The sequence below is a fragment of the Bactrocera dorsalis genome, chromosome 1 (assembly GCF_023373825.1).
Source record: "Bactrocera dorsalis isolate Fly_Bdor chromosome 1, ASM2337382v1, whole genome shotgun sequence".
NCBI lineage: Eukaryota > Metazoa > Arthropoda > Insecta > Diptera > Tephritidae > Bactrocera > Bactrocera dorsalis.
This window is the reverse complement of record NC_064303.1, coordinates 53,437,708-53,461,747: the sequence shown is the minus strand read 5'-3', so window position 1 is coordinate 53,461,747 and position 24,040 is coordinate 53,437,708. Positions and strand designations below refer to the sequence as shown.

General features: G+C 36.0%; 2 protein-coding genes across 5 annotated transcripts in view; one reads left to right on the top strand and one right to left on the bottom strand.

Annotated features, from left to right (window-relative positions):
- The window catches only part of LOC115066231 (transcription initiation factor IIB), a 159,829-nt gene that overhangs the window by 26,306 nt on the left and 109,483 nt on the right, over positions 1-24,040 (bottom strand). For 2 of the 4 annotated variants that reach the window (XM_049446048.1, XM_049446047.1), the window contains exons 5-6: positions 9,161-9,223; positions 5,728-9,054 (exon numbers count right to left, since the gene is read on the bottom strand). The exons of 1 other annotated variant lie outside the window; for it this stretch is intronic. In XM_049446048.1, the coding sequence (XP_049302005.1) occupies positions 8,914-9,054; positions 9,161-9,223 (204 nt within the window). In that variant the 3' untranslated portion in view covers positions 5,728-8,913. Of the gene's footprint in view, positions 1-5,727; positions 9,055-9,160; positions 9,224-24,040 lie in introns of those variants that run through there. One more of the 4 variants, XR_007421179.1, reaches the window with a different exon arrangement.
- LOC125775541 (uncharacterized) lies at positions 23,321-24,027 on the top strand. Its single transcript, XM_049446197.1, has 2 exons — positions 23,321-23,394; positions 23,463-24,027. The coding sequence occupies exons 1-2, from the start codon at positions 23,342-23,344 to the stop codon at positions 24,025-24,027; spliced, it is 618 nt and encodes a 205-aa protein (XP_049302154.1). The 5' UTR covers positions 23,321-23,341.

The following is a 24,040-nucleotide window of genomic DNA, read 5'->3' as shown; positions in this document are numbered from 1 at the left end:
TCAAAAGTATGTTATAATAGTAGTACTATCAAAGATGTCACCTTTCCTCCATGAAAATAATACAATACCAATGCATCAATTCGGGTTTCGTGCGAAACATGGCACAATAGACCAAGTAAATAGAATTACTAACAAGATAAGGAAAGCATTTGAGCACAGGGAGAACTGTTCAGTAATTTTTCTACCTTTAGAATTGTATAAAACATTGGAGTCTTATTTAAAAAATAGAAAATTTATAGTAAAAGTGGGAGATTTCATATCTGATGAACGACAGATAAGGGCTGGTGTACCCCAGGGCAGTGTTTTAGGCCCAACACTATACATCATATATACAGCAGATCTTCCAACAGCTAATAATGTATTAACTTCAACTTTTGCGGATGACACAGCTATAGTGAGCCGTAACAAATGCCACAATTTAGGATCACGAATATTAGCGAAGCATTTAAGTTCCGTCGAAGAATGGCTAGCGAACTGGTGTATAAACGTGAATGAACAGAAGTGGAAGCATTTACATTTTCGCTAAGACCAAAGATGTGCCCAGCAGTAAAAATAAACAATATTTAAGTACCCCAAGCGAACGAAGTAACATATCTTGGTATTCACCTAGATAGAAGGCTCACGAAGGAAAAACACATCATTAGTAAAATAACAAAAATTGGCTTTTAAATAAAAACTTTAAACTTAGCCTAGACAACAAAGTGCTTTTATATAATGCGGTCATAAAGCCGATTGCGATGTATGGCATTAATCTGGCACCTATGCAACTAATATTGATACATATATTACAAAGGTTTCAATCAAAAATACTTAGAACAATCACGTGTTCACCATGGTACATGCGTATCCATAAAGCCCTTGGTTTCCCTATGGTAAAGAAAGAAGAATTAAATATATATCTAAACTCCGAGATCACCCACACTCTTTGGCTAATGCTTTGGTACTTTTCTGCGATCAAACACGACCTAAAAGAAGAGATATACCTGCGTACTAAGGAGCAACGTACAGTAAAATCACGATTATCCGAACATTGATTATCTGAATATCCGATTATCCGGACTCATTCGTCTCGGCTCTAATTGACAATTTAAAAATGTTTTGACGGCGCAATGATACATGTTACGACAAGTTTATTTTCGCGTCCGTTCGTGTTGCGTGTACTCCCGCTCTCATTTATTTGCGGGATAGTGTTTGTTATGGTTTCATTTTCTTAGATGGCGTTCAACTGAAAGGATGTCTCTTATTTTTGTCTGCCTTTTTGTGTTGGAAATTTACAATGTCCAAGCGAAAAAGAGTAGTGTTGTCTCTTAATGACAAAGTGAAGATAATTAAAAGTATAAAAAATAGTTACTCTGGCAGTAAGTTGACACAAATAGACAGACAGACATTAAAAAGAATTCTGATTCCATAATGAAATTCACCTGCGCGCTTGAGAAAGAAGATGGAAGTTCGCGACGTAAAGTTATGAAAAATCTTAAAATGAAATTCTGGAGAATGCAGTTTTTACTTGGTTTTTACAAAAGAGAGCATGCGGCCAGCCCATATCAGGACCTCTGTTATGTGAAAAAGCATTGGATTTTAATTAAAAACTTGGTGGTGATAATTCTTTCAAAGCGAGCTGTGGATGGTTAGCAAGATTCAAATCTAGACATGGCATTCGAGAACTGGAGATTCAAGTAGAGAAACTTTTTGCTAACGTTGCATCAGCCGACGAGTCAAAAGAATTTCTAGATGAAAAAGAACACGATTTTGATTTTGTATACAATGCAGATGAAACAGGTCTTAATTGGAAAGCTCTACCAAGCAGAGCGTTAACATCGCGTCGTGAAAATGCAGCACTTGGGCACAAAGTGAGTAAGGACAGAGTTACAGTTATGGTTTGCGCAAACGCTAATGGAACACATCGATTGCCACTGGTTCTTATTGCTACTTATTGGCAAATCAAAAATATCCAAAAAAAATATATAAAAAAAACTAATATTTTTTAAAATATTCACGTTTAAAAATTCAAAAATTTGCACTAGGAACACATGTTATTTCTCCATGTTTCACAAATTTTTTCTCGTTTTTTAATATGTACATATATTCAAATATACACCCTAAGCATTGAAATAAGCTCACACCAAAAGTGATGGATTTTTCAGCGTTTCACAGCGTTTTCTTTGTTTGTACTTTCGAGTGATTCTTTTTTCTTTATTAACTATAAAAAAACTATAAAGACGATTTTTCAAGCTAAAATTGAATATGTGAACACTTTTCCATATACATATTATACATAGTACACATATGAATTTATGAATAATGTGTGATTTATATTTAATAAACACAGATAAGTAAAATCGTGTGATAATAAAGTATGTGCACGAAAAAAACTGGTCACATAGAAACCCGCACAGCTTAGAAATTTGTAACGGTAAAATCAAAATTAAAATTTACACGCAAAGTTTAATACATTATCTAAATAATTGCTTTATTTTTTTTTTTCAAAAATGTGGTTAGTGTAAAATTTGTCAGCAATGAATATACACGTTCGCGAATCGGTTTTGCGCAAAAAGCTGGAAAATCCAGGCATGTCCCACAGCGACATCCCCAAAAAATTAAAACTTGCAAAATCTTCGGTATCTTTTGTTCTTAAGAGATACAGTGACTCCTTATCATTGAATAGAAAAGCCGGTAGTGGTAGAAAACAAGGATTTGAATCTCCACTTATAGCAAAAAAAGTGTTGACCTATTTGAAACGAAATCCCGGACTTTCAGTTCGAGATGTCGCCAAAAAAGTTCAAATGTCACCTTCATATGTTCAGAAAGTACGCAAACGAAATGGATTACGTTCCTTCAAAGTGAATGCAGCACCAAACCGCAATGATAAGCAACATTTTTTGGCAAAACGACGTGCTCGACAATTATATGACAAGTTCATGCCTAATTTTAACTGCGTTGTAATGGACGATGAATCTATGTAAAAGCAGACTTTAAACAAATTCGAGGGCGACAATTTTACACAGCAAACAAAAGGGGGAATGTTTCTGATAAATTTAAAAATAAAAAGCTTGACAAATTCCCAAAAAAATTTCTAGTATGGCAGGCGATTTGCCAGTGTGGTTTAAAAAGTGAACCTTTTATAGGCTATGGAACAATAAATCAAAAAATTTACGTTAATGAGTGCTTACAGAAACGTCTTTTGCCTTTAATTAAACTTCATAAGGATCCAGTACTCTTTTGGCCTGATCTTGCGACATGTCATTACGGAAAAACGGCTTTAAAGTGGTACCAAGACAATAGAGTGGTCGTTGTTCCTAAAGAGGTGAACCCTCCAAATTGCCCAGAGCTCAGGCCGATTGAAACTTATTGGGCCATTATTAAAGCGAAATTGTTAAAGACGCAGCATACAGTAAAAAAATGAGAGGCAATTTAGAAATAAGTGGCGAAACGTCACTAAAGACTTCAATAAGGATTCTGTGCAAGCGCTTATGAAGGATGCCAAGTCTAAATTACGATTATTCGCTTATAAAAAAATATTCTGAATATTATATCTTGAATACGTATAAATCTACATATAAACTATAACTTGTATAAATATTTCTGAAATTAAATAATAAACATAAGTTTTATAACGTTATATGTTCGACCAATATTTTTCGTGCACATACTTTATTATAATATTACGAGCGAATACCCGAGGTGACTGAAGTACTTTCGCGTAGTACTCCTTTCTGCGTTGGCGGCCTTCGGCCGCGCTAGTTTTAGTTGTTCGAGCGGAGGAATAAAAATGCCGACGATGTTACTTCTGTGACATTATACTTTATTCTCTTCCTTTTTCATATTATTTATTATTTTCTTAATCTATTTCTTTGTTTTTTTATTTGCTTATGAAATACAATATTTGCTAAATGTAATCTTATTTTCTATTGAATGCAAACAAACTTGATCGTGTGGTTTACCCGATAATGTCTGGGTTATCATTACAGTCAAACATAAGGACCAAAACATGTTTGTATGCATTTTCATTATGTTCTTTATCTCTACTTGTTATCTTATTTTTTGTAATGTTTACTTGTTTTTCTTTAATCTTTTATTTTGTCCAATTTACAATATTTTGTTGTGTGGTGTTTGGTTGAGATGATAGTGTACACATAACTCCTACCTCTCTTAATGGAAAACTCTCCTGAGTTTGAATAGTGTTGTTTTCTTTTTTTTTAATTTTACAAGATATTACAATTATTATTATAATCACAATAAAACTTAAAACTGATATTCCAAAATGAGTGATATTTTTGTGATATTTTAATTCATTAATTTCTTTTAAATTTTCTTCGTTTTTAAATACAAGGTCGTTGAAATTCTTTTGGGATTTTGACCACGAACATTAACAAATTTTCTTTATATTCCAAGGCGCATAATTTTATATATGAAGTTTGTTGAGGTCTATGTTGTAATTATAAATTTCTTCATTTGTTAAAATGCTTGGGTGAAAAATACCACTTTTTGCTGAAATAATGTTTTCCTGAATCTGGTTTACTGCGTCTTTGAGAATGTCTATCTTTATTGTTTGTTCATGAAGAATCAATATTTTGTCTGTTCTCTCTTGATACATTAAAAAATTCTTTCTTTCGTCTTCAATAATTTGTTTTAATTTTGTAAACGTGTTCGAAAAGAAATTATTAATTTTTATTTGGTGGTTGAGAAGAGCTGTAACTGAATTATGTAAATTTTTATCTACTTAAGGTGATTTTCAATATCTTTCTCCATCATCCATATTTCCAAATAGAAATTTATGAACAGAACCTATAGCGTTAACTAAACCTCTCTTTTTTCTATTAACTTCTTTTCTTGGGATTAATGTTTTGGTTTTACCTCTCAAGATTTCAATTTCATTAGATAGGGTGTAGTAATGTAGATCTGAATATGTTTGCGAGATTTTTGTTATATTATTTAGTACGTAAAGAATTTCACGAGGGTTAATTATGTGAATTACGAGGTCAGATGATGTAACAATCTGTTTAGTGTTGGTGATAATTTCTGCGTATCCATTGTCGGTATGTATTTGATGTACTTCCAGTTTGGCTGAATTACTAATTATTACAATTGCTATCATCAAAGTTATTTTGAAGATGTATTTGACCTAAAAAATTTGTTTGGACGTTTAATATTTGTCGGGTGAATATTATCTAATGGCAATTTTCTATACCTTGGTCGTATTTGTGCCGAACCGCTTTTTAATTTTTTGAGTGTTATTAAACTCTTCTCTATTTCTATTTAGTTTTCCTATGCATTTTTCTTTAGTCTTCTGAATAGTGTCTTTAATCAAATTTTTATCAGTTTCTCCATAGATAACCTCAAGAGGTGTGGTTTTAATTGTAGAATGATAGATTCGTTATACCATTCTATTCTCTGAAATACTTTTTCCACTGTCGAAAGGCTTGGTTTTTCAATTTCTAGGACTCTAATTCTTTCGGAGAGAGTATTATGAAATCTTTCGAAATCTGAATTCCCAGTATGACTGTTTGGTTTTGTAAAATGAACTTCTATTTCTTCTTTCCTAAAAAAATCTTTTATGTTAATTGAGTGGAATTCATTATCTAATATTAACTTTCTGGGTCTTCCTTTGATAGAAAAGAATAATCTAAGCTTTTCTATAATAGTTATACTGTTTCTATCTTCTAGATGAAATGCCATAGCAAATTTCGCAAATTTGTCTATAATGGTAAGGAAGTAACATTTTTTATTTATATATATATCTGCGTGAATTATTTGATTTATATCTGATGGTGTTTTCGTTAATTGAAATTTTGGTTTTAAAGGTTTTCTATCATATTTTGCTCTATTGCAAACATCGCAATCTCTCTTTATGTATATAAATCTTCTGACCGTGTGTTTGCATTTGAACTGCTCCTAAACGGATGGACCGGTTTTGATGAAATTTTGTGTGTATGTTCAAGGAGATTCGAGAATGGTTTAGATTTACAATTTGGTCCACTGGAAAATGTTTTTTAAATTATTTTTTTCATTTTTAATCAATTGTTAATTTTGGAATGTTTGACCGATAGATGGCCCTACCATCGCAGTATCCAATATTCAAACCTTAAATTGGCGTAAACGTGCATTAAACAAAACGATGCCAAAGTAAAAGGCGACATCTGTGGATCAAGTTTTTATATTGAGAACAGAGTTCGTTCTTAAAGCTTAGTACGCAGGTCATGGATAAATTGATACGAAACTCTTTGATTCGAGAGAGCGCTGTCAAAGTCCACATTTTTTATAACATTTGCCAATGATGCCACTATGGAAGAAATGTGTTAGGGAATTTTTAGTAAATGTTTTGGAAGTTTGTAATTTCCACACCACCGCTGAGGTATACAAAAGACGCGTTACCGAAGTTAGTTTTGGGTGCTCGGTTCCCCTATAGGCCTATATCACCCATATAGGTACAAAATAAAATCACAACATTTATTTGTACTTATAATTTATAATTATAGTAATATTTACATCTACTACGTTACTCCAAACAACATATTAAATATTACAATACTATTTACTAAATTACATTATATTTCGCAAGTATGATATATTTTTTATTATGCAATAAATTGCATCTAAAACAAGATCAAAATAGGCACAATTTATGAAAAAATATTTCGAAATTTCACTAAATAACTATATTTTTCTACTAATTAAAATTATTTACGAACCTGGATCCATCCTTCTCCTTGTTGGGGAAATTGAAACTCCTACGCAACCAGCCACACACTTATTTTTAGTTCTCGGCATTTTCCTATAATACGTTAGGAAAACATAATATATTTATATACATGTATTTACGATGGTTTTAATAATACACTTACCAACTTTATTTTTAGTAAAAACACTTATACACTGTATTTTTAATAAAAAAAACACTATATTTTCACAACACAATTACTTATGTATTCCACAATGAAAAAAAAACGAACTGATTTTGTCAGTTATTTTTAATGGGATTTTGTCTGGCAGTTCATTGTTTTGTTTGTCATCTGATTCGTAGCCCATGAACTTTCAGTGTTGCCATACCAAACCGTGAGATCATGGGCTCTCTCAGAAAGCGAAGAGAGGAGTTTCGGATCAATTTATCCATGACGCAGGTCTCAAGAAACGTAAAAACTTCATATAAAAAAACGCTTAAGAAACGGTCCAGAAACGTTCCTGCGATAAAGTTACTTGTGCTAGTGCGCAGCTCTCAAGAAATCTGGTACAAATTTTTAATACTTTTTTCCAATAAAATGTGAATATGGCAAACCTGGTTTTGCGAAGAAACACCAAATCAACAATTGTTTCTTGCAGGAAATTCGAAGTAATCGTCAAATTCATCCTAAATTAGTTGAAATCATTATTATAAAGTATATTCCACTTTGAAATGTTGTATAAAACCAACCAATCATCAACAACATTCCTTAAATCTCAATGAAAATATTTGTGTTACCATACATATACATACATACATACGCACAAAGTTTGTTTACTTTGTTTATTCTCTCTTGCTCTTCTAATGTGGATCATTCACAATGCGTAACCAGCTATCCAAATTACTTGAGAAATAATGTAATTAATATGTATTTTTTTTCTTGAATTACTTGAGAGCTGCGTACCAACCTTAAGTAATAAATTGGGTGATTCAATACATCTATGGGTAGCTATAACATTTATATAATTGCAAAAGGTTTATATAATTGCAAAAGGTCTGGCATAAAAAAATATTGGCATAACTGAAGTGTTGATAAAAAATTTGAGATATACAGAAATCTTTTCGAAGCATTGCACAGAGCAATACAATATTTAAACGGCAACGATGAATACATATATGCGTACAATTTTAAACTGATCCTTCCTGAAAAATAATAAAATTGCTAAATATTGGGAATGGTAGAATAAAACTGCAATCAAATACGCAATGCAATGAATTAAAACTGGCTCATTTATTATTCGATGAATAATATACCACGAGCATCCCAAAAGTCTGATGCCATAACCTTGCCAGCCGATTTTTTTGTCTTTTCACGCTTGAGAACCGTTTCTTAATATGCAGTCCACCAGGCTGACAATCGATTGGACTCGATTGATTTCACTGATGCACAGCCCAAATTCAATAGTATTTTTACCCCAAAAACCAATTCTTTCTTAACGCACGAAATGCTTTTTGATTCATTTTTGTTGCTTCATCAAAAAAGCGATTACTCCTTAACTAATACTTATAATCTAACTAAAAGAAATCATATAGATTGTATTAGTAGTACTACCTATGTATCAGCCACAGTAAAACGTAGGCGGGTCCTCTAGTGTTGATATAATCTTTCAGAACGTGGTAAGTAAATTTATGGATTTCTCTATTTTCATGCCAATCTGTTGTTTTATGCTCTTGACTGTGCCATTTTTTCATTTCTCGGTACTGAGTATAACAAACCTTATGAAAAGTAATAGTTTCACTCTGAAGTTATGCGAGCATCTCGGTATCGTTAGAATCATCCGCAATTTTTTTATATCTTCGAAGCTTTTGTCAGACTAAGGTAATACAAGGCTATATCTTGCCTACCACCATTTTTCTGCTGATAACCACAAAACAAGCACACTGCTTTTTTCTTGACAGTTGATGATATTTATTGAATAGGTATAGCGGATAATTCCAAAGTATGTGACGATCCTGTGTTATCTGATGTTAACGATTCGATAGGTTTTGTAGAACGAGGGATCGCTGATGATGAAGCTGGTTCTTCGTCAATCGAATCAATTGCAGTAGATGTCAAAAATGGCTTTTGAAATAAAAAAAATTGATTTGAAAATTATTTATTATTGTTTCACCTAAATGTCGTTAAGCAACAGTAAATCATGACGGGTTTTGCAATAAACAGTTATTACGGGATTTGTTCCAATTAATTAGAAGTTTTACAATCCCTCGTTCAAATCAGTATTGATTGAATCTGTTGTATTTGTACTAATTTCACTCCTAGCATCTCTTGTACTTGAACAACCAGTAACTTCTGAGTTACTAGGATTATCATCAGCTGAAGATGTACTTGGAGTCACCTAAAAAATTGAAAAAACGTGTAGATTAGGAGAGTGGAATTCTATATTCTGGTAAATAAATAATCCTGTTTATCCTGTTATATACATATATATGTATTATACTTACAAAATCATTTGACGAGGAACTTGCATCTTTTTCATTGATAGAATTAGGAGAGAGTTTTTGTGCCTGCAAATAATAATAACAGTATTAAATATTTAACATATTTATAAAAATAAAAAAAAAATTAGCAAATAATGTTTTGAAGTAGTTTTTAAATTTTTTTGCAATGGTAAAATCTGCGTGAGAAATTGGTAGACTAAATTTTTGCCCTAATAGCCGTGTTTAACTTCAAATAATTATTTAATTTTTGATTTTTTATACTTACTTAAATTATTTTTGTTAAAGAAAATACACAAACTATAAAAATTTTTACTTACTTACAAAATTTTGAACAAATTTGGAGTATACTTTACTGTATTTTGCCCGTAATGCTGTCACCTTTTGATAGCATTGTCTGTGATAACCTAAATTACCCATAGACTCTTCGGTTAAAACAACATCACCGTACTTAAATCCACGTTCTTTTCGAAATAGTATTTTTAAATAACAATTTCTAAAAACACAATTGTCAAAATCAATAATTTGTGATGTTTCACCACATACAAAACACTTCTTCATTTTTGTTTATTGAGAATTATCAAAACAATAATGCACTGATAAATAATAGACGGAGTAGACCACGTTGCTAAACAAAACCGTATTCATAAATATATATAGAAACTAGCTGTCCCCGCAGCCGTTGTCCTGCGTGAAATTATGTATTTTGAAATGAAAAGAAAGTTAAATTTATCATTTCATTTTTGTTTTTTTTTTTTTCAATGTAACGCAGCTTTACATTTTATTCGTCTTCGCTAAAAATTTGAAATGGTACAATTTCGGTTGATAGTTCCGGTGGTTCGATATCAATTCCATCTTCCCTTTATCAATTCATGAAAAATGAACTCATCACGAATGTTTATCCGAACATTGGCCAAATTGTCATAACTGCGATTGCTTGAGTGCACGCGCAATTTTAGCTGCCAAAAATACCGATGTTAACACGTTGACGGACACTTGCGTCTATAGCCGTCAAAGCGAAGCGGCGATCGCAGCACAAATGTGCAATTACCGGCGTACAAGTAGAAGCCTATTGTCGTGTTTTGGAAACAATTTTTTAGGTTGAATTTTGTTTTCCATCTGTTGCACGACTTGCAGCATCAGTACGCATAGTAAAACTATACTTTAAATATTCTAAAAATTACAAAAACACATAGTGTCAATTTTCGAACTTTACTTGTTCCTACTGTCCGTCAATGTGTTAATTACTTAAACTGGAAGGTTAAAAGTCAAATTCCGGGAGGTTTGCGCTCATACAAATCGATCGATGACGATGAAGACGAAGCCGTGAATTATCACTGGAATTTCTAAGTTCTTTGGAGGGGCCTGGTATACCGCATCATAATTTGCGTACGTTTGATCTGTCATTATTATGTTTCACAATTTTTATTCGCCGAAACTGTGTAATGTACCCCAATGATTGTGACGCAGTTATCGAGTACAAGGGGACAGCCATTTAATTTCAAACGTATTCCGTTTCCAGAGAAAATTGCATTTGCGATGACATTCAACAGGACACAAGGATAGTCGCTAGAAGAGTGTGGCATAAATCTGGAAATACGATGTTTTTCACACGATCAGATATACGAGGCGTGTTCACGAGTTGGAAACCCATCTTCTCTGTATATTTACGCACCAGAAGAGAAACTAAAAAAATTTGTTTATCAAGTTGAGCTACATTAAAAAAAAAAATTAATGATTTTCAGCACAATATATTGTAAATTCAACTTTCTTTTCATTTCAAAACACATAATTTCACGCATGGCAACGGCTGCGGGATCAGCTAGTTATTTATATATTTTTGAATCAAAACTTTCAAATTTTTCCAGTATATTAGTTTTTTCAATTTTTCATAATTTTCATTAATACCTGCATGGCCTGTTTCATTTTTATGATATTGAGCAATTTGTTTATAAACTTTACCTGTCTATTAAATATTTGAACAAGCTTTTGCTGAACTATATTGTACTGATTATCGGTTAAATAAGAAAAAATACCTACATTTCCACTATTTATGTGCCTACGACAAAGATCTATGAAATTATTATTTTTTATATCTTCTGCGATAATAAAAATTTTCTTTGTGTTGCCTAGTTCTTCAGATTCCATAATTTTCTTTTTTGTTAAAATGATTTGTGTATTGAAGCGATATACAATAGTATGTAAAATTGGAAAATGATCATTTAGTTCCCCCTCTTGAAAGTGGATTGTAGCATTTGTGCTTATGTTGTCTTCTTCCAATGAATGAATCTCGCCTGTGTTACTATCTATCCTACTTTGAAAATCGGCTACGTTATTTTCCTTTCCTTTCACGCAATTCATATTAATATTGTATTCACCTAGTTTAATTAACCATCTTTGCAATCTTGGGTTAATGTCTTTTCCCTTGTTTTTTATTTGGAGCCACTTAAGTGGTTGGTGATCGGTTAAGAGATCAAATGCTCTGCCGTAAATGTATGGTCTATAATATGTCACTGCCCAGACAATAGCTAGTAGTTCTTTTTCTGTAGTGGAATAACTTCTTTCGTGTTTGTTAAGTATTCGACTAGCATAGCTTATAGGATGACTGTCCTGGGTTAATACTGCGCCAATTGCAAAGTCACTTGCATCAGTTGAAATGCCAAATTTTTTGTTAAAGTCTGGATATTTCAATATTGGTGGGCTTACTAATAGATTTTTAAGTTTTTCAAAGGATGATATGTACTGAGGAGCGCGAGTGTTTATTTTAATATCCTTTTTTAAATATTTTGTTAAACCATGTGCTACTTTAGCGTAATCTCTTAAAAATTTTCTATAATAACCTGTTATACCTAGGAATGATTTAATTTGCTTTGATGTAGTAGGCAACTTTAGTTTTTGTATGTTTTCGATTTTGCTTAAATTTGCTTGTATCCCTTCTGTTGTAAAAGTGTGACCTAGAAATTCAGTTGTTTTTTCGAAAAATTTGCATTTATTAACCTGAATCTTTAAATTATGTTTTCTTAATGCTGAAAATATTTTGTTGATATTTTGGGTATGTTCTTCAATACTTGAACTAAGAATTAAGATGTCGTCTAAATAAACTACACATATCTTGTTGATATATTCCCTAAGAACTGAATTCATTAAACATTGGAAAGTTGCTGGTACATTTTTTAGTCCGAAAGGCATTTTTATAAATTCAAAGTGCTCTTGGGGTGTAGAGAAAGCTGTTTTTTTATCTTCTTTAGACAGAATTATATCTTCTAGATTGTTGTGAATTATTTTGCCTATTTTGTCCAAAGCTAAATTGCTCAGAATTATTTTGTCTACTTTGTCCAGAGTTAAATTGTTGATAAATGTCATTTTGGTTAGAATTGTTACGAAATTCTCTCTGCTGATTTTGTCCAAATTGAAAATTATTGGAATTTGGCATATACTGCTTATTATTGAAATTGCCAAAATTTGAAAAATTTCTATCATTATTTCTTTGATAATTGTTTTGTCTTTTATCAAATTGTATTAGCAAACCTGTCTCTTGAAGAACGCTAAAAGCCTCTCTAATGGTGCTTATATTTCTACTAATCACTACACTGCTTAAGTTGGGGTGTATCCCATTTAAAAATGTTTTCAGATTTAAACTTTCATTGTTAATTGGAGAAAATTCTATAGGCTTTATTTTATCGAATTCTTGTTTAAATTTAGTTTATCTAAAATATCTTTTAAATTTTGAAAATATTGACTTACGTTATAGTTTCGAAGTACAATCGCCTGATTGTAAAGGGTGTGGTACGACTCCTTTACTCCAAAATTCTTTATGAGTTCTTCTCTCATTTGCTGCCATGTTGGTGTAGGTCCCAAAGGCTGGATGACACTTGCTGCTTCTCCTTTAATTTTTGTTTTGACGTGTCGCTGCGTTGCAAATTCCAACATTGATGGGTTGGGGTTGAATAAAGGAAGGATCATGTCAACTTCCCTGATGAACGATGATAAATCTCTGCCGTCAAAGTCCATGATTCTTGAAGCTTCCTTCAAAATTTGCGATCCTGTCATCTGAAGTGGTTGCTGCTCGCCTGAATTCATTGCTAATGTATCCTCTTTTAATACAACTTGTTGTTGCTTTGTATGGTGCACTTCGCTCTCTCTGCGTCTTCTGTGTGTGGGGCATTAATCCTTAATCCCACTTTTCCTGATAATATTGATGGGCGAAATGAAGCTATTCTTCGCCTTCACAAATTGTAATCCTCGGAGTCGCTCTCCGACGTTCCAGATAACTTGTGTAGAAACTTAAGTTTCTTAAACTTGGCTATCTGTGCCGACCGACTTATATATTTATATATGGATGGAGTCATGTGTAGAAGTTCACGCAAGTGAGCAAAGTTCTCTGATTGCCATTCACTTGGGAGTGGCCAGAAACGATTCTTTTACATGTGACTCAAGCAGCTCACGACTTCCGGTCTTTGACCAAGTATCCGCTGGGTAGTCTAAGAACATCCGTTTGAAGGCGAGCTAGCATGAGAAGGCGAAACATCCCCTGCATAGGGTTGTGCGCTGGGTTTGGGACCCGCCACGTAAAAAAAACACCCCCAATGAAAAAGTGTAAACAGCCTCGGATGAGAGACCCCCCTTTTGATGACGACCATGGCAAACGAAATAAGGACTACAAATTGAGGGCATGCACCTGGAATGTCCGGTCCCTTAATTGGGAAGGTGCCGCTGCCCAGCTGGTTGATGTCCTCGTGAAAACAAAGGCTGACATCACCGCCGTCCAAGAAATGCGATGGACGGGACAAGGACAGAGACGAGTAGGTCCTTGTGACATTTACTACAGTGGCCATATAAAGGAGCGCAGGTTTGGTGTGGGATTCGTGGTGGGAGAGAGACTCCGTCGCCGAGTACTATCATTCACTGCGGTGAATGAACGTCTAGCCACAATCCGCATCAAAGCGAGGTTCTTCAACATATCGCTTATTTGCGCCCACGCCCCGACGGAAGAGAAGGACGATGTGACCAAAGATGCCTTTTATGAGTGCTTGGAGCGCACTTATGTGAGATGCCCCCGTCGCGATGTAAAAATCGTGCTTGGCGACTTCAACGCCAGGGTGGGCAAAGAAGGTATCTTTGGCACTACGGTCGGTAAATTCAGCCCCCACGAGGAAACTTCCCCAAATGGGTTGAGGCTGATCGACTTCGCCGGGGCCCGAAATATGGTTATCTTTAGTACTAGATTCCAGCATAAGAAGATCCATCAAGCTACCTGGCTGTCTCCGGATCGAAAAACTACCAACCAGATCGATCATGTTGTGATAGACGGAAGACACGTCTCCGGTGTTTTAGATGTGCGTGCGCTCCGAGGTCCTAACATCGACTCGGACCACTATCTTGTTGCAGCTAAGATTCGCACCCGCCTCTGTGCAGCAAAAAACGCACGCCAACAAACACAAGGAAGGTTCGACGTCGAGAAGCTGCAATCACAACATACAGCCGAACGATTCTCTACTTGGCTTGCACTCCTGCTCTCTGAGAGCACTCGTCAACAACTCGGTATAAGGGAACTGTGGGACGGCATTTCAAACTCCTTACGTACAGCTGCAACCGAAACCATTGGTTTTCGGAAAGTGCAAAAGAACAGCTGGTACGACGACGAGTGCCGTGTCGCAGCGGAGAGAAAACAGGCTGCCTACCTCGCAACGTTACGATCGACCACAACACGTGCGGGATGGGATAGATACCGAGAGTTGAAGAGGGAAGCGAGACGCATTTGCAGACAGAAGAAGAAAGAGGCCGAAATGCGTGAGTACGAACAGCTCGATAAGCTGGCCGACAGGGGGCTCGAAAATTCTACGAAAAGATGCGGCGTCTTACAGAAGGTTTCAAGACCGGAGCATACTCCTGTAGAACCTCCAAAGGTGATCTAGCCACTGATACCCAGAGCATACTTAAATTATGGAGGGAACACTTCTCCAGCCTGCTGAATGGCAGTGAACGCACAACACCAGGAGAAGGCGAACCCGATTCCCCAATCGATGATGATGGAGCAGACGTTCCATTACCCGGCCATGAAGAAGTTCGAATAGCAATTGCCCGCCTGAAGAACAACAAAGCGGCAGGGGCCGATGGATTGCCGGCCGAGCTATTCAAACACGGCGGCGAAGAACTGATAAGGAGCATGCATCAGCTTCTTTGTAAAATATGGTCGGACGAAAGCATGCCCAGCGATTGGAATCTAAGTGTGCTCTGCCCAATCCATAAAAAAGGAGACCCCACAATCTGCGCCAACTACCGTTGGATAAGCCTCCTCAACATCGCATATAAGGTTCTGTTGAGCGTATTGTGTGAAAGATTAAAGCCCACCGTCAACAAACTGATTGGACCTTATCAGTGTGGCTTCAGACCTGGTAAATCAACAACCGACCAGATATTCACCATGCGCCAAATCTTGGAAAAGACCCGTGAAAGGAGAATCGACACACACCACTTATTCGTCGATTTCAAAGCTGCTTTCGACAGCACGAAAAGGAGCTGCCTTTATGTCGCGATGTCTGAATTTGGTATCCCCGCAAAACTAATACGGCTGTGTAAACTGACGTTGAACAACACGAAAGGCTCCGTCAGGATCGGGTAGGACCTCTCCGAGCCGTTCGACACCAAACGAGGTTTCAGACAAGGTGATTCCCTATCGTGCGACTTTTTCAACCTGCTTCTGGAGAAAATAGTTCGAGCTGCAGAACTCAACAGAGAAGGTACCATCTTCTATAAGAGTGTACAACTGCTGGCGTATGCCGATGATATTGATATCATCGGCCTCAACACCCGCGCCGTTAGTTCTGCTTTCTCCAGACTGGACAAGGAAGCAAAAGAAATGGGTCTGGCAGTGAACGAGGGCAAGACGAAATATCTCCTGTCATCAAACAAACAGTCGTCGCACTCGCGACTTGGCACTCACGTCACTGTTGACAGTCATAACTTTGAAGTTGTAGATAATTTCGTCTATCTTGGAACCAGCGTAAACACCACCAACAATGTCAGCCTAGAAATCCAACGCAGGATTACTCTTGCCAACAGGTGCTACTTCGGACTAAGTAGGCAATTGAGAAGCAAAGTCCTCTCTCGACGAACAAAAACCAAACTCTATAAGTCACTCATAATTCCCGTCCTGCTATATGGTGCAGAGGCCTGGACGATGTCAACAACAGATGAGTCGACGTTGCGAGTTTTCGAGAGAAAAGTTCTGCGAAAGATTTATGGTCCTTTGCGCGTTGGCCACGGCGAATATCGCATTCGATGGAACGATGAGCTGTACGAAATATACGACGACATTGACATAGTTCAGCGAATTAAAAGACAGCGGCTACGCTGGCTAGGTCCTGTTGGCCGGATGGACGAAAACACTCCAGCTCTGAAAGTATTCGACGCAGTACCCGCCACGGGAAGCAGAGGAAAAGGAAGACCACCACTCCGTTGGCAGGACCAAGTGGAGAAGGACCTGGCCTCGCTTGGAATATCCAATTGGCGCCACGTAGCGAAAAGAAGAAACGACTGGCGTGCGCTTGTTAACTCGGCTATAATCGCATAAGCGGTGTCTACGCCAATTAAGAAGAAGAAGAAGATATATATAAGAGATCTTTAAAATGGGAGCTAACCTTAGGATTTGCTTCCCGTTGCTAAAGCTTACAAAACTTAACAAACTTCAGTTTTTAGTATCACTCAACTTTGCGGTTTGTTTTTACCGACTGCGCCAGTTTTAGTTGTTCGAGCGGAGGAATAAAAATGCCGACGATGTTACTTCTGTGACATTATACTTTATTCTCTTCCTTTTTCAAATAAATATATATATATTATATAACTACTAAAGTTATTACAATTTTCTTAATCTATTTCTTTGTTTTGTTTTTTTTATTTTCTTAAGAAATACAATATTTGTTAAATGTAATCTTATTTTCTATTGAATGCAAACAAACATGATTGTGTGGTTTACCCGATAATGTCTGGGTTATCATTACAGTCAAACATAAGGTCCAAAACATGTTTGTTTGCATTTTCATTATGTTCTTTATCTCTACTTGTTATCTTATTTTTTGTAATGTTTACTTGTTTTTCTTTAATCTTTTATTTTGTCCAATTTACAATATTTTGTTGTGTGGTGTCTGGTTGGGATGATAGTGTACCCCTAACTCGCTCTAAAAAATAACCTGGCCGAGCGAATACTCCTTTCTGCGTTAAAAATAAAAAAATATCTGTGTCGTTTTACCATAACATCTTAAGTCTTAAAATTGAGTTTTGAGATATTGGCGATTTTCTCTAAAATCTATTGTGTTGAAATTTAATGAGTTATTTTTAATCAAGGAAAAAGTAAAACTATTTCTTAAGACATTATATGCCGATTTTGAAAAAAATTTTAGTAAGAAGTATGTTTTATTCGTTGTTTTGTACATAAGATATTTTAAAAAACGAAAAGTTAAGAAAAATCAAATCTTAATTTGACTTAAGATATTGTTACGAATTTACTCTTGCTAGTTTACTTTGTTAGGTTCGTATCTCTGGATTGACAAATAAAATCAACACTGTTTAATTTAATTCAACAACTCTTTATTTCACAACTCGTCTACACTATAGCAGTTTACTCTTAGCACTGATTGATTACGTTGGCGCTGCCACGGCTTATATAGCCACGCACTTCTCGCTGATGCCGACGTGTCCTTCTAGAATATCGCGTCTGGAAATTACCAGAACATACGGCTATAGCCACGCACTTCTCGCTGATGCCGACGTGTCCTTCTAGAATATCGCGTCCGGAAATTACCAGAACATACGGCTATACGGCGCCAGACGCAAGCAGACAGTCGCGGCGCCAGACTCAGCAATTGTTTAACTAGACGAGCAGACAGTGTGGCGCCAGATGTCTACAACAAGACAAATGCTATTCCATATACCTACAGCTATTGTTCATAATCAGGGATGCATATAGTAATACAAATACAACTTAATACTACTTTTTGTAACACTGCCCTCCACTAAAGCCTAATCGTCCCGATTAGGCACAAATCCTCTTGAACCAAATGGAGCGAGCCTCTCCAAATGTACTACTTTCATTTTACATCGTGCTTTCCCATTTCTTTGTATGCGGTATACCACGTCATTAAGTCGTTTCATCACCATATAGGGTCCTTCCCAGGCTGTCTGCAGTTTCGGGGACAAGCCTTTCTTTCGAAGTGGATTGTACAACAGGACCAGATCACCTTCTTCGAAACCTTTTGAATTTGCCGCATGATCGAACCGGTCCTTCATCTTATTGCTCATCAGATGCGTATGCTGTCTTACCATTAGATGCAATTCATTCATTTCTTCCTTTAAGGCAGAACAATAATCTCCATCATTTCTTACAGCTGTAGGATTCGTTCCAAACTTAAGATCAGCAGGGAGTCGCAGATCAGATCCGAAAATAATCTTTGCTGGCGTGTAACCAGTTGTCTCGTGCTTCGCTGAACGATACGCCAGCAGGAACATCTGGATGCACTTGTCCCAATTCCGTTGATCTTTATCGACGATTTTCCGCAGATGTTCTTCGAGCGTTCGGTTGAATCTCTCTACCATCCCATCTGATTGTGGGTGTAACGCTGTTGTCCGTGTCTTGTGAATGCCCAATAATGTACAGACTTCTTGGAAAATGGAAGATTCGAAATTCCTGCCTTGATCTGAGTGTAATTCGACAGGCACTCCGAACCTTGTTATCCAATTTTCTACAAACGCTTCGGCTACTGTCTTCGCTTCTTGGTTTGGTAAGGCATATACTTCTGGCCATTTACTGAAATAGTCCATGACAACCAGTAGATATTTGTTTCCGGCCGTACTGGTTGGGAACGGACCTGCAACATCCATTGCGACTCGTTCAAATGGTGATCCCACGTTGTACTGTTGTAGCCTACCGCGACTTTTGGCTTTAGGACCTTTAGCTGCCATGCACTCTACGCAATTACTTATCCATTCTGCTATGGAATCTCGACAACCGATCCAGTAGAACCGTTGTTTAATCTTCTCTATAGTTTTTGTTATTCCAAGGTGCCCTCCACTAGGTCCATTGTGATATTCTTTCAATACTTTCGGGATCATGGACTTCGGTACTATGATCAGCAGACGAGACTGTTTGCCATCTTCGCTTTCCCAGGTACGATGAAGGTATCCATTAACGAGGTTTATGCTGTTCCATTGGGCCCAATATGCTTTTGCCGTTGGACTCTCGCTACTTATTTGTTCCTTTGGTGGTCGTACCTCATTTTCTTTGGCTATTATCAGCTTTGCAAGATCAGGGTCCTCCAGCTGATTGATTCTGATGCGGTGAGGAGTCCAATCATCTTCAGATTCTATATTCAGTAATCGCACGTCGATTATACCTTCTTTTGATTCTGATTTGGAGCAATGTTTAAATTCCAGTGGACAAGGGCGATGTGATAATGCATCCGCATTTTTGTGGTGAATCCTCTTTCGGTGTTCTGTTGGTTGTTTCCATTTTGATGGGTTTACTTTTATCTTGCAATTTCGGGCAAAGTGACCCGCTTTTCTACAGTTGAAACATCTGCCTGTTGTATTTACTCGCTGTGCAGCAATTGTCTTCAGAGTCTTCAATATTTCTTCCATCAGCGCCGGTTGTTCCATTTCAACCCTTTGTACTTTGGGTGCTGGTTTACTTAGTAGGGAAGCTGTTTCCTGTGTGAGGGCGTGCGAAACCGTTTCAGCAAACGTTCTTTTTGGCATTGCATATGTGGCGCGTTTGGTGTCCACATCACGAATTCCATTTATGAAACATTGAATTTTTACCCTCTCAATGTAATCCACAGGTGCATCTGCATTTGCCAAATGAGCCAGTCGTTCTATTTCAGTTGCGAACTCTTGCAATGACTCGTTCATCTTCTGACCCCTATTTTGCAGTTCGATCTGGTATATTTGTTTCCGGTGCTCACTACCATATCGTCTTTCTATCGCACTCATCAATGCCTCATAGTTGTCCCGTTCACAGTCTGGAATAGTCTGAAGGATTTCTGCCGCAGGCCCTTTCAATGATACAAACAAGGACGCCACTTTGTCCGCTGCATTCCAGTTATTGGCCATTGCTGTCTTTTCAAACTGAAGTTTGAAAATTTGAAATGGAATACTTCCATCGAATGTGGGTGCCTTCAATCTTGGATTATTTGTTGATGGTGCAGGGCCATGCAGTTGCAGTTCTCGCATACGATTACTCAGTTGAAGAAATTCTGATCTTAAATTTTCTTCGTCATTTTTTATTGTGCTTAATTCGTCTTCAAATTTTGAAAATTTCTCTTGCACTTGTGTATTATTTTCTGTAATCTGTTGTACCAAACGCTTTTCTAACTGCGTATTATTTTCAGTCATTTGTTGTGTAAGGCAAGACTTTAACTGCGATGTATTTTCAGCTATTTGCTGTGCCAGACGATTTTCTGTTTGCACTGCATTTTCTGCCATTTGCTTAATAGCCACTAACAACGTGTTCATGTCTACACTTGATGATGTTCGTTGTTCTTCTACTTTCTCTTCTACCTTTGTAGAAGTTTCTGGCCCAACAAATTCGAACTCGTCCACATTAATTCCATCCGCTTCCATTGCTTCACGTAATCGTGCCTGCAGATCCGCCTTTTGCCCGCTTATCGGCAAATTACGCTCCTCCAGTTCCTTTTTTAATTGCTGAATTCTCAATTCTCCGAATTTAACCATCTTGAATTTGGATTATTTGACAATCCCACTTCTGACACCAATTGTTACGAATTTACTCTTGCTAGTTTACTTTGTTAGGTTCGTATCTCTGGATTGACAAATAAAATCAACACTGTTTAATTTAATTCAACAACTCTTTATTTCACAACTCGTCTACACTATAGCAGTTTACTCTTAGCACTGATTGATTACGTTGGCGCTGCCACGGCTTATATAGCCACGCACTTCTCGCTGATGCCGACGTGTCCTTCTAGAATATCGCGTCTGGAAATTACCAGAACATACGGCTATAGCCACGCACTTCTCGCTGATGCCGACGTGTCCTTCTAGAATATCGCGTCCGGAAATTACCAGAACATACGGCTATACGGCGCCAGACGCAAGCAGACAGTCGCGGCGCCAGACTCAGCAATTGTTTAACTAGACGAGCAGACAGTGTGGCGCCAGATGTCTACAACAAGACAAATGCTATTCCATATACCTACAGCTATTGTTCATAATCAGGGATGCATATAGTAATACAAATACAACTTAATACTACTTTTTGTAACAATATTTTGGATAATACTTAAGTTGACATAAGAGCTTTTGCTAAAACTGAAACAAATAACTCATTGGATATAAGATTCTTGTATTTGTTTATTTTTAAAACAAAAAATGTATTCATAACAAAAATATACAGCTTCATGTATTTGTGCAATTCACAAGTCTCATAAAGTTGTAAGTTATAACGATTCGAAAACATAGCATTGAGAATTGTAAATGTGTAAACTCATTTTTGTATGAAATCCAACAACAATTTTTTTTAAACAAGTGTAAAAAATTATAATTTTACGATTTTACGATGCTTTACGACAGGTTGTGAGTACCCCAATTGTTTCTTAAATCATATTAATAAGTTCAACTCATAGTACAAAAAATCTGGTTTCAAAGCAAAATAAAACATTAATTATTCATTAGTTTCATCAGCTTCTGTAAGATCTGGATGACAATCTAACTGCTCTTCTGTTGCTAAGTTTATATAAAATGGCTTATACACTTCATCCACAAGAGGTAACATATCTAAAAGATCTTGTTTTTTTGTGCCAATTTTTATTGGTACGTCATAGCATATTTTTAAATCTGTCATTCTCACGCAGTTTATCTCTCGTTTAGATATGTTTATCAATTTAAAAGGTTCTTCTTCATTTAAGGATTTTTTAAAATAAACATTTCCAGTTTCTTTGGTATATCTTAGCCATTTAATGTCGATCCAGCTATACTTTTCACCACTTTCATCTACTTTTCTCCATGTAAATAAATTCTTTGATGCATGTGCAAGTCATATATGTTCGACTGTGCCATTTCATTAACAACAAATTTTTTTGTTACGCCAATTGTTCTGACAAACTGGTACCAATCACGGGGATGGTGAATTTTGGTTGAAGTTAGTTTTTTCCTTTTTTCTATCAAAGCAAGGTTGCTATCACACTCCATATGAGTATGACCAGGGACCAAGAATTTATGATCTATAATGTCTACATTATTTTTAAATTGCATAAAAATTGCAAACATAGTTGCAATGAATGAATTTTTATTTTGTCCTGGACATGAATCACTGTATAAAACAACGTGCTTTGCATTGGTATTTAATGTTAATAAATGATCAAACACGCACGATGCTATTTCATTACCTCCTCTTTTTGCTATTGCTTTATGCCACATGTAGCATGAGGCCTGATTACTTGCACAATCATGCATAGTAAGATTAAAAGTCCACAAAGGCCTTTTGTAAAAAGAAAGTGAGGTTCTTAATAATGATGTAGGAAGACACTGCTGTAGGTCAAAACACAACACTTTAAGTGTAGCATCAGCTAAAGCTCTCTGCTTATAATTTTTTTTACCATCATAAGCTTTTTCTGCTAAATTTACATGTTAGGATTGCTCTGGTTGTAAAGAGTCCAATTCTTCGGGTTTAGCAACTTGTATTTTGCATTGGAGCAAATCACAGTTGTGACAAGTGTCAATTTTAGGTTTTTTAAATTTCAAGTTGAGTGTGCTAAACAATTGCGAAAATTTTGAAATTGAAACGGAATAAGCGTATTTTTCACAATAGAGACGATGCATTTCATTCACAGATAAATAACTTGGCAAATAACGTTTTGATGTGTCCCTTCGAGTATAATGTGACTCATACGATGGGAAGCTTTTAATAAAATCTAACATTTCATTCTCTTTTGCGATAGAAAGTTTTTTTAGCGCATTTATGTTTTCCACGTCCATCGCCGATTACACGCCCATCAAGTTTTGCACTCACAACCGTTTTTATAGATTGTTCTGTCTCGGATAATGTGAATGGTCGATTTCCTAAACGCAGGTTGCAATGCATATTTACAATGCATATAGTTCCTAAAGTCATACTTGAATTTTCTGGCAACGCCTAATGTTCCTAATTAGTTGGCAACTCAGTTTTAAACGCATCAGATGTTTAAAGCGTGCATCAATTTTATTTGGTATGCAGAACAGACAATGGCAGAGTAAATAATTTTTATTTATTGTAACTAATTTAAATTGTGTTATCATTTCGTTTTATCTTATATTATAGAGAAAATAAGTGGACACACGAGCGGAAGAAATTATTAATAACAACAAGGCTTCGCCATGAAGCAGAATTTTCCGGCAAAAAAAGAAAGAGAAATACAATTTGGGAGTCGATTTTAAGGAAAATGAGGGACGTTGAGAGCTCGTTTCCATTTTCAAGAGATGAAATAACGAGGTGTTTTCTCAACATAATGGGGACTTATAAGCGTATAAAGAAAAGAAACAGTACTTCTGGCGAAGCAGCATCAAATTGGGAATATTTTAGTGAAATCGATGAAGTGTTTGGAAGTCGTTCTAGTATTGAAGTGCCACTAGAAATGACCGAGTATTCTATAATTTCATTGGAAAGTCCTTCCACCACAGCAACAATTGACGGAGTGGATGTAACACCTACAACATCAGTTAAAAGAAAGAGAAATGACGTAATCGAATTCTTAGAGAAAGAATCCGAAAAGGAAAACGAAGCTATAAATAAGCTTATAAAAATAGAAAGTGAAAGACTTGAAGTTGAAAAAGAAAAACTTAAAGAATTAAATCAACTACGGGCTTTATTTGAAAACCCAGGATAGTTTATAAATAATA